Source organism: Anguilla anguilla, chromosome 4, assembly GCF_013347855.1.
Source record: "Anguilla anguilla isolate fAngAng1 chromosome 4, fAngAng1.pri, whole genome shotgun sequence".
Classification (NCBI taxonomy): domain Eukaryota; kingdom Metazoa; phylum Chordata; class Actinopteri; order Anguilliformes; family Anguillidae; genus Anguilla; species Anguilla anguilla.
Window position 1 is genome coordinate 41,521,971 of NC_049204.1, and position 12,162 is coordinate 41,534,132.

Consider the following 12,162-nt stretch of genomic DNA (forward strand, 5'->3'; position numbering starts at 1 on the left):
GTATGTCAGCGTAGGATGTAGTGTCTTACAGTATGAAGTTTGAAAGTCAGTTTGGCACTTTGCATTGAGTTTTGTACATTGAAATTCTGCTGTGCAAAATGAGTCAAAGCAATTGTAAAAAAACTGTAATAGAAAATAAACAGCCACCTGGTCACAGGCATTTATAATAAGCACTCACTAGATTGGTCTGTATGGTATACATATATATGTATATACAGTGCATATTTGTATGTAGTTGCTTTGTAAAGCTTACCTGTACCTGTATGTAAAAAACAAACAAAAGTAGCTTTCTCATTGATTTTTTTTATATCAGTTGATTAAATATATATATATATATATATATATTTTTTTTTTTTTTGATTTATGATATTGAAGGGAGGAGAGTTTTCTCTACTCCAGCATAACTAGAATTCTATGCAACACTAAATTCCTAGGCCTTGCAGCAGGGCCCCTCCGTCTCCAGGCACCAAACCTCCCAAGGACAAGTTTGAAATATAGCCTATAGCCTATAAGTGTGTCTATGTATGTGTGTATATGTTACAGTTTTTTTTTATTGCTAAGACACATTTTATGAAACAATTCCCCTTTTTCTCAGAACTATTAACACAATCCCAAAACTACACATCAATCAGTACAAACCACAAACATCCATGCCAAACTCAAATTATCTTCTCAAAAACATATACTCTTCCATCAAAATTAAACTTTGCCTTCATATGGCACACACAAACCATCAAAAACACAGACAATGTAGATTACCCATAACACACCAGTGAGATACATTCAAAGCACTACTGCAAAAACCGTTTATAGCAGTGAGTCAGGAGTTATTCTTTCCTGCTTATTCTGCGTATTTTCTGGTTTTCAGATTTTGATCTTTGCAATGTTACACTACAAACAAATGAGGGAGTGTGCAAATTCTTTTTACAAATATTTTATGTGTAGTACTGAAAAGTGATGCTGAGTGAAAAGTACTGTACAGTAAACACAACAGTTGAAGGAACAAAAAATTTTGTATTTTCAAAGGAGAGTAGCATTCATAAAACGAACTCAGTATATGCAGCACTGTCAACAAAAGCAGCAATAAAATCTAAAGAACATATAGTCCGTCAATACATTTCAACATTACATAGACAGCATATTCTCGCACAGTAGTACAGCAGATACAATATGTAACAGTACATAAATTACGGTACCTGTTTTCTTGTCTGAAAGTATGGACAATGGATGCCACTGTGAAACGATTCAAGTTTGGCTGAACTCTCTGTCCAGCTTCCCTCATCCTCATACCATGCATCAGCACATGGTCAATCAAGGTGGCACGTATTTCGTCTGGATTGTCTCCTGCCTCTTCGTCTTCTTCTTTGTCTTTGTCTTCCTGATCTTTGGACAGCTTGTCCATTTTGAGGTTCCATTGTTCAAAAGCACACAGACGCAAACTGTGGCCCTATTTATTGATCCTGAGATTGTGACTGGTGTGTTAACAATTTTGCTGCCAAGTGTTTGCACCTAGAGAAAGGCGTGTTACCTGAGTTTAGGTTGTGATGACTTGAGTTAACTGTTTTGACTGCTAGTGTTTGTTGCATGAGCACAGTGGATAACCAGTGATTCATGAGAGCATTTGTTTGTAGAGATTTGCAGAAAAAGTTTGACAATTTGCAGGATGTGTTAAAACATGTGAAAAGTGTTTTTAGTTTTGAGAGCTGTGTTGGTCCTTAGAGAGCTGAAGTAATAATTTGGGAGTTTTTGCTAAAAGAACCAGTTTTAGTGTGTTAGCAATCGAAAAACTGTAAAACAACTCAATAGATTTTTACATCATCTTGCCCTTGCTAGCTAACTGAGAATGCTGCAGAGAGCTCGATGACATAAACGTCTGATGTATGTCATTTTTTAATGATATTGTAGGCTATTGACGTCATGGCTTGAAGTAAACATTTCATAGTCTAGACTAGACAAACTATTTCCTGAATAAATGAGCAAAATACAAAAACTGTCACATTGATAGCGACTCTCCCCTACACTTGACTCAAGGGTAGACATAAGTGGTACACAAGTAGGCTACGCATGCACGCAAAAAGATTAAAATGTGCAACAAAAAGCGTACCTAACAATAGATATGCACCTAAAAATAGATACAATAAAATTGTTGTTTATTTTCATCATTTTTGCCTTGCATGCATACTTGCTTACCACTTTTGTCAACCCGTTTGTAATGATTTTGTTTAAATTAAATTAAGGCACACAATTTTGAGAAATGTGACTGAAAAGAATGTTTGATCCTGATTAACAATTTACAATACAATAAAGTGCTATTAAAAACTGAAAAGTACTTTCTGGTACCTTTTGAAGAAGGACCTAAGATCAGCATTTAACCTTAGCCTGCCAAAATGCTGTAACTCTCAGCATTGAAAAAATAAAAAGGTAAAACTTAACTGGTTAAACATTTTATGCCAATATCAGGCCTGCAGGTTATTCGTCAAAAACACTAGATGATCCACTTGCAAAGAGGCCAGTGCCAATCTCTTTTTATTCACTATATTCCTAGTGGAGGAAAAGATGCATTCCGATCGCACCAAAGAACCAGTGATGAAGTTAATGGGTTGTGTCCGACAAATAACAACATAGCATCAACCTGCATGACTAAGCGACTTCTGTTTTCAACAGAGGAGGTGCTAAAATGCTAAATTTATTTTTGGTTTAACACAACCCAAGTTGAAAGGAAGACAGCTGTAATAAAAATATGCAACATTTTTTTTCCTTTCAAATTCCAATGTTAATTTTCACATTCAAATTTCAATTTAGTATGTGAATGAGACAGATCGGCCTAAGAAACAGAACCCCAGCCCAGTCAAGCATACAGTTCACAGACACAGAAAGCTCAATGTCTAAATAACAGCAGATGACATTATCATATATAGCATTTTAATCTGAATTGTCAGAACAAGGCAAAAGTGGAAAATGTATGTGTTTTACATTAGCTCTTTTTCTTTACAGTAACCACTGAGTTTAAGGATAGGTCATTTCCCAAAATTAAAGAAAAGTATGAAACACACAACCCCTGAAAATCACAGTGACTCATTAACAAGAACATTTCAACAACTGGAACCTATTTAGCTTAAAATATATCCATTTAAAAACAGGCGCAACCTAACAATTAGGCTTTAAATGCTCCATGTCCAACAATCTTCCACATACACATACACACACATGCAAACACACACACACCTTAAAATTCTGAAACTTCCTTTTACACCAAGTTCAGTCCATGATACAGTATGTGAATGGTGGACTCTTCAATCTTTGCAAATACAAGGCAGATTTGACATTTGAACGGGCTGAAGAGCCCGTTTCTTCTCCACTCGTGTGTGAAGCAATGGGGACAGCTTAAAACGATCAGCAGCAGGAGACAGCCACAAGCTTGAATTTACTGTACACACAGAAATTAAACAGACCTGAAGAGATTTCTCAGCTTTGAATCGTTTTTGAATGAATAGTTTTATCCATTTAAAATAATTTCCTTTGTAGCCTCTCTGCTGAGTTGGCCCAGTTTTGCCATGCTCTTTGCTGATGGGTATTTTGACGGTGATCCGACAGATTGGTTCAGTCAAATTTGCGTCACAGAGGAATTCAAACATTTAATTTCCCTTTTATCCCTTTTATTTATATTATTTTAAGAGTAATTTGATCATTCTGTATGACTCAATTAGTGTGAGCCTCACTGTTTGTTGTTAATGGAGTTCTGATTTCAGACTGGTTAGAGATGGTGCATTCAGAAGTGACAAATTTCTGAGATTTGAAACTGTAAAAATAGCTGACGATGCCAGAGCCTGTGTGTTTTTGTGTGTACGTGTATGTGTGTGTGCATGTGTTTGTGTGCATGTGTGTGTGTATGTGTGTGTGTGTGTGTGTGACAGTGTATGTATGTGGGTGAAATGATAGTGATTGTTCCTAAATATTTCTAAGTTCTGCTGAATATATGGATAAACAAAAAAGGAAATAAACAGATGCAAATGCCTCTGGGGGATGGGGTGCAATCCCCACGAACATACTGCAACTTTCACAAATTTTTATTGCCAACACGCTCTTAACAGAAAAATATTCTAGTTTCAGCACAATTTAACAGCAGCGCACTGTAAAGCCAAAAGCATTCCAGTTCCAATGCATTGATACACACACCAACTTCAACACATTCTTGTCCTTAACCTGTTCTGATTCCAAATCATTTTAATTCTCCTGGTCAATTAGCAGGAGGGAGATGGGCAGGGTTGCAGACTGACAGTTTAGCTCTTGAATGACCAAGTCAAACTGAACTCCACACTATTCTCTCTTCAGCAAGTCCAGCAGCCACAGAATTAGATTGCTTTTCTAAATCAATTGTGTTTGGGAGTAGTGCGTAATGTATTTGTGTTGTTGTGTTTTTGTCCACTGTGTTCAGAATAGGTGTGTAATGAGTTTTGGTGAACTGCGTTTGGTTCAACTGCGTCGATTGCCTACAGGACAGGTGCCTAATGAGTTTGAGTCAACTGTGTTTGGGACAGCTGCATTATGCATTTGGTTCTCTTGCGTTTGGGACAAGTTAATTTTCTTTGGATCAACTGTGTTAGGAATGGGTGCATAATTTGGATCAATTGTTTTTTTGATCAGCTGCATTATGCGTTTTGGTTGACCGTGTTTTGGACAAGAGCGTAAAGTGTTTTGGTCAGTTGTGATCGAGCAGCATTATGCTGTGTTATGTGTTTAAGATGATTAGTTCTGGGACAGGTATGTTGTGTGTTTTGGCCAGTTCTGTTTGGGACAAGTTCATTTTTTGTTACGACTGTGTTTTTGGGAACACTTCAGCTGGATTTACACTAAAACCAATGACTGAGTCATTCAGCATGTGCATATTACATCTAACCAAGCAGTCCCAGCAGGTCCTCCCACTGAGTTTGCTCAAGCAGAACTAAATCTTCAATACGGAACAACAGACGGGGATTAGCTGTTTGTGATTATCATGCTGGCTACCTGTGAGCACAGATCATTTATGTGGAGACAGTCTCCTAAAAGTGGCACATAAAGCCAACAATGCATCAGCATCTCTACCTGTGTACATTAAGCAGGATAAAAACACAAAAGGCTTCAGTGATGCAAGGGCCCAGCTAAGGACCTAATGTACATTAGCTGAGCATTATGGTTTTCTTAACTTCCTGCTTGGGCTGTAATGAGTCACTCCTCATCTACCTTTGACAGATACGCCAATAAGGTCTACGCTGCCAACGAACATAACATTGTGCACTCCCCCTGACGATGGTATCTCTGATTGACTTAGAAATTTCACATGAAGAATCTTGTGAAAAGGGATGCCAAGATCTCTGGCTTCCTCATCCAACTAACCATGAACTCTTCATGTGTGCAATCTTTATGTGTGCACTTGTGTAATTCACTCTGTATTAGAGCATCTAGTAAATGTTATGTAAATGCACAGTGCATCAGGCCATAGTTACTGTAGCATTTCTCTTCAGTGATCGATGATAAGAACCTCCTATGCAACATGAGCTGATTTATCATTTTCCAAAAAATCATAATCTGTGTCTTCATCTGTAAAGAATATAAGATGAAAACATTTAATAAATATCAAGTGCAAATGACTGACATTCCATTTTCAGTCCATTATTGTGAAAAGTTTAATGGACTGTTATAATGTGTAAGGGTACAATAGTATTAGCCTCTGATTTATGGAACATACATGTTAAAAACAAACAGAGGCTCAAAGTGAGATCTTAACTTAAATACTATTTGTATATTTCCAACAAAATCTGATTATGCTAATCTTAATTTTCTATGTTTTGCTGATCTTATTTTTCTGTTTTCAGTTATACAATGACAAACGTTCATGAGATTAATGTGTTTACACTGATTATAGATACAGTTGCATTTATTTCCAAGTCACAATTCAGTGTATCATATCTGTTCATAAGTCCCTCTAATGGAATTAAGTGGGCATGTATGTTTTTAATTGAGGTCAAAGTTACAAACAATTGAATCCAGGCTTTCGTATAATATAAGTATCATAAGTTAGTCAGTGATTAACTCACAAACTGATTAACGCTTAAAATAATGTGTAACTTAGTTTTTTTGGTCTTTCTGGATTCAAGGAGCTATGCCAAAATGTTAAACAATCCAATGTCTTCATTATATTTTCCTTTGATGTTTATGTGTGGATAATTTAGATTCTATGCTGGTACACTGCGCTGTTTGTTAACATTTCATGCTTGGATTTATCAAAATATGCAGACCAGATACTGTTCACATGCTCACTCTGAGCAGTGAAGCATAATTATACCCCTTTCAGATCTGGTGTGTTTGGCATTTTTGTCAGGTGTGTTGGGGACAGGTTTATTTGGGTTATGTGTATATGGAGTTTAGCCTGTATGTGTGGAGTTTCAGGTGCATTTGGTTTAGGTACGTGTGGAAATTAAGTGTATGTGCAGCTAGCTTCAGGTGTATTTGAGTTACAGTATTAGTTACAGGAGTTTAGCTCAGGTGTGTGTGCTGTTAGTTTCAGGTGTTTTTTTACTTATGTGTATATGGAATTTAACTCAGGTGTTTGTGTAGAGTTAGTTTCAGGTGCATTTGGGTAAGGTATATGTGGAGTTTGGCTCAGGTGTGTGTAGAGTTATTGTTTTAGGTGCATTTTGGTTAGCTGTGTGTGGAGTTTGTCAGTGGTGTAAGTGCAGCTACTTTCAGGTGTATTTGAGTATTTCAGCTGTGTGTGGAATTTGGCTCTGGTGTTTGGTGAGGACATCTCCTATGGTGCTGCCCTGTAGTCCAGTAAAAAGGAAATACAAGTTTGATTTGTATCTACATCATAATTATTATCCGGTGTGCGGTGTTTGGGTTAGCCTGTTGTTCACACCTCCATACCATTGTCAGCCTTGGGTGTTTTTGAGATCCACAGCGTTGACTGATTCATGCTGGTTTTGGTCCGTGGTTTGCTGCATAGACACACACGGGGAAAAAAGATGCACAATTGGATCATTTTGTTTCTGAAAATACTTTTTTTTTGTTGCGATGAAACTGCTTTACTTGTTTCACAAAGAGACATTACTCTGTACAATAAGCCTGTGTCTAGGCAGAGCAATACAGTTCGGCTCTCACAGCAATTCCTCAGACTAGATTTAAGATTAAGGGTGACCGGGCCTTCGCTGTTAGGACCCCAATCTTTAAGAATAATCTCCCTAAGGAGATCCGGCTGGCTAGCTCAATTGCCTCTTTTAAAACTCATTTTCTTTAGGCTTGTGTTAAAGAAAAGGCATTTTAAAATATCTACAGTCTATCACTAAATTTCAAAAGATATACTGCATTCTTTCCTCCTAAAGAATTACCACTAAAATAACAGATGAATTAGCAACATGCAACTTTAAAAATGTTAGTGCCAATACATGGATCTAAAGGCCCTAAGCCAAACCTTGAAAAATAGCCACAGACCAAGGGATGTCCAGACATTTTTGGTCATGTGGTGCATGTGGTGAGTGTTTATTTATGCACTGTATGTAATATTTTTGGAGGGCTGACTAAACTAATAAACTAAATAAACTAATAAACATCACAGGAAGTTTTTGCATGTGCTCTATACAGTAGAGTTCAATTTTCAAGAACAGTTCAACTTGCATATTTTTTGTCTTTGTATTCTTTGTGTTAAAAACATTTATGTTGAGATATGTATATAAGGTAAAGAAAAAAAAGAAGCTAGGAAGCAGACATTGACCCACTAGAGGACTGCAGTGGCAGTGGGTATCAGTTCCTCAGCATTTTGCCAATCTGCACTACTGCAGTCCACCCTTGCAGGCGAGGTGACGCACCTGAGATGAAGATCAAGTGTAAAGCAATGAGTACCAGAGACTGCGAACATTGCAGCAGTAAGCCGGACACGCAGATTCTTCATCATCAGGAGAATCCGCCAGACCATGCACTAAGCAGGCAACAGCATTAGCTACAATTTGCCCCATTTGAATTTTTTCGAGATTTTACACCTGGAAAAAAACTAATTTAAGTACTATATAGTGTGCCATCAATATAATGTACATCACCACTATATTTAAATTAGAAACAGCCCAAATATTAAAATAGTCCAAATATTCATCATCAACCAGTATATCAAGACCACAGCTATGCTAATTATGATTTTTTAAAATAGTTTTTATATAATAGTTTTTAAATAATGCCATACTGAAAAAAAAATTCCTGGGCAAAAAAATGGGCCAAGCCCAAAATGGCAAAATATTAAGCTTTTAATGGTCCCAACAACAAATCATTGGTCAGAAAATTAGCAAGAATTAAACAAATGCACTCCTGAGACCTCCTGTGCCACCATTTGCTCTTTTACTTTTACTGCAGTGAACTGTTTGGGGAAAAGCTAGAAACTGGGAAATTCACTTATACAGTAGACAAATAAACATAATGTCAAATGTATTTGGTTGCATATCATTTGTCAGAGTCATCAGAGTCTGGATATCTTATTTCCAGGTTGTCCTACAAGCGATACAAAAACTCTTTTTTTTCTGCCAACAAGTTTGCAGCAAAGCCCGGTGGCATTCTATGACAAAATCCTGAGATCTCTCAGATGACTTCACCAAAAGAAAAATGATCATTTTCACTCAATAGAGCTCAGTTTGAGACACTTGTGTTTCTTTTTTTGGCAGCGAACAAATCCAACTGTAAACAGTTTGGAAGACGGTAAATATGTTTCTATTCACTATCATGTCAGTCTCAGTGATCACAGTTGATTATGTGAGTTTGTACTAGAGTGAGTGCATGTGTATGTATGCACCCCAACTGAATGCATATAAAATCCACAGCTAATGAACACTTAATTGCCCAGCTCTTTGATGGTGGAAATAACCTCCCGGTCCTTCCTTCCGGTCGAGTGAAAGTCATGCGCATCTGTGTTGCCGCTTCTCGCCGCTGCTTCTTCTCCCTTGCCCTCCAAGCTCTGTGTGTTTCCTGGTTCTGCATTTCGTGGCAATCACTAGCTAATATACCGTTTTACTCTACAACGCAATTACATCTTCTAGAGCACTACCTAGAGCATTTGCATTTGTTTTTTTATTTTTTATATGTGCAATCGCCCAGTGATTCAAATCGACCTGCTATCCTGCTTCACCCCTCGGCCTTGATCTACGACCCTGTCTGCATAACCTGCTCCTCTCCGTATCCCCTGCTGAGTCTCCTACCCTCTGCTTACCTTTCTCCTGCTACTGACCCCAGATCCGGCCATCTGCTGCAGCCTCTGTTTCACCCTTCCGGATGATCGCTTGCCATGGATTTCTTCCCATGGATTGCCTATCCTGTCTGCCTCACCGCCGCCCCGGACTCTGTTGCTGACAGATCTTGCACCAGTTGGTATCCGACGCTGCCTGCTTCACTGCCCGGCTCCGTTCCAGCGAGTCGGTCTCCACTCTCTCGCCCTGTCCTCGAGCTACTAGCTGTGCTAGCCTTCACGGTGAGTACGCTTACTGCTCCTTGCTGTGCTGACTAGCCGGCTGGTCGTGGGGATCGGTTTAGCCAGGTTCATTGCGGTTGTCTTACCAGCTGTGTTTGCGCTACCCGGTCTGCTCTGGTCCACCTGTCTGGGAAAGTCGGACCTTCGCTAACGTTAGCTAGCCAGCTGCCGCTAGCCCGCTATGCTACGGCTGTCGACACAGTCACTTCTTTTTGATTTTCTTGCACTACTGTTGCTATTGAACACCCGCAACTACGACCGGATTTATCACCCCCAGGTTTCATTGACAATGTTACAATACAGCCCTTCGCAACTGCTCACTCTCAATTCTCGCTACACTGTTGACTCACTCGCCTTCCTCCGGTGCAAAAAGCATGGCATCCTTCACACCCGATACCTCCACCGAGGGCGTCGTCGTAACATCCACACTGCCACTACAACATCAGCACAATCTATCCCATCCATTTGGATTATCAATCGCTCTACAACGACAGGAGGAATCAGCACCTGCCTCGTGGATTATTCTGTTTTGCGTTCATTTCCCACAGCCCCTCCGGTAGCCAAACAGTCAATTCGCCATGCCAACTCCATTAACAACAAATTCCCGCTGCTCCATGAACTTATTATTGACAAAAAACTGGACTTTCTTTTTTTGTGTGAGACCTGGCAGCAGCCAGGCATCTTTTTCTCATTAAATCAAGCCACGCCCCCAGGTTTTAGCTACTTTTGCAAACCCCGCCCTTCTGGAAGGTGTGGCGACCTCACAACCATTTTTCATGCTAATTTCACCCCATCCGAAGTCTCCCTCCCGGTTTCTGTTACATCTTTTGAATACATTGCATTTAAATTACACAATGTCATTGCTGTTCTTATCTATCGCCCCCCTAAACCAAATCAAATTTTTCTGTCTGAATTAACTGAACTACTCTCATCTGCCTGTTCCCTGTCTTCCCAGCTACTGCTACTGGGCGACTTCAACATCCATGCCGACTCCACTCAGTGTACACCTGCCTCTGACCTCAATGTAGTCTTGGACTGTTTCAACCTTACTCAACATGTACACTTCCCCACACACTCCAAGGGCCACACTCTAGACTTTGTCTCTTCTACTGGTCTCAACATCTCAAACCTCACCAGCTCTCTGTTCACTTTGTCTGATCACAGACTGATTAATTTTCTCTTGTCCACCCCTGCCCCTCAGCCCAAACAGTCGCGAACCATATCCTTCCGGACCACCAGCTCCATAAACCCTGCCCACTTTGTTGCTTCAATCACATCTGCCTTACCACTTGACCGCACTGTACACTCCCCTGAAGAGTTTGCAATTCAGCTGTCCACCACACTATCCAGTACCCTTAACTCTTTTGATTAATTAAACCATGTATGCTTCATTAATCCTTACTCATTACTATGTGAATTTCGCTCAGCAGGAAGTCCGCCCAAATCCCATTCACATGTTAATGACATTATAACTACTCTCCATAGAAGGAGAGTAGGGGAGGGGCGACGCAAGATCCATGTGAGAAATGCCAAGCCTGCGAAAGCAGGATAGAATGTCAAAGTGTAGCCTAATTCATTTCTTTTGAGGTAAACATTTCGTTTAATTTTGGAAAATGGTCCGTCCGGAAGCCGACACTGATGAAGAGCGGTGTCATTTCGAACAGCAAACTGATCCAGCTGAGGATCAACTTCATGCGTAAGTATATTTCTTATGATCAAATCTGTAAATATGTGTACTGTATTGCAACGTATCTGTGTGTTTGTAGGAATATCCAGCAATATGCGCGTTTGTAAATTCCCACACTACGAACGATTCAAACCATTGCTTTTCAAAATTATAGGCTACCTCTCTGCGTCTGGTTGTGTTTGTTTGGTTCTTTGTTTGTATATGATGTAACCATGTCACATTTCCTAAGTTTTGTTTTCATTAGTTAGTGGTTTGCCCCTTTTTTGTAAAGCACATTTAATTTTCACCTGTTGAAGGAAATGTGCTATATAAATAAAGTTTGATTTGATGTCACATTTCCTAACAATTTTGTTTTTATCATATTTACAGAGATGCTCTGATCAGGAAACACGGCCTAGTTCACCACTAGCTAAGAGGCCACGCAAGCGTTGCAAGAGTACACCAGTCTCATCTCATCTTCCATGCGTATAGTTTGCTTCAATAAATGTTCTGAAAATCAAAAGATGTCTTTGTTTCTGTCTTCCAAATGGCTCACTGAATCTTTGTCTTAAGCCGCGTTTCCACCAAAATTACCCGGAACTTTTAGTCCCAGGAACTACTTTTCAAGGAACTAAAAGGTTCCTTCAGCCCATGGTTGTCTGCATTTCCACCGCGGTCTAAAGTCCCACGAATATTAGGCAAATTAGCCCACTGACGTATGAAAAAACGACGTTGTCGTCGGTCCATCTGTCCTATGATTTCTTCTGTAACCCCATGCTACCACCGAAGTAGCCTACATTATTTTCTAATAACCGGGACAGCCCAGAGGGGTTTATTCCACTTATATACAACGGGTTACCAACAATGATTATATATGGTTACTTTTGTATTTATTTTTATTTTTTTTATCGATTTAATCACCTGGAATTGAAATATTCTTCTGCAGCCGTTTGGGCTTATTTTACCGTTGTCAAGCAAAACTGTCGTTGGTAGTTGAACTTGGACCAATGTTATG

The 12,162-nt window shown here is 39.3% G+C and overlaps 1 protein-coding gene across 2 annotated transcripts in view; it reads right to left on the bottom strand.

Moving 5' to 3' along the window:
* Positions 1-2,900: 2,900 nt before the first annotated feature.
* chodl (chondrolectin) overlaps positions 2,901-12,162 on the bottom strand; it is a 52,824-nt gene continuing 43,562 nt past the window's right edge. The window contains exons 8-9 of one of the 2 annotated variants that reach the window (XM_035412670.1): positions 6,904-6,974; positions 2,901-5,577 (exon numbers count right to left, since the gene is read on the bottom strand). In XM_035412670.1, the coding sequence (XP_035268561.1) occupies positions 5,522-5,577; positions 6,904-6,974 (127 nt within the window). In that variant the 3' untranslated portion in view covers positions 2,901-5,521. Of the gene's footprint in view, positions 6,801-6,903; positions 6,975-12,162 lie in introns of both variants that reach the window. The other variant, XM_035412672.1, reaches the window with a different exon arrangement.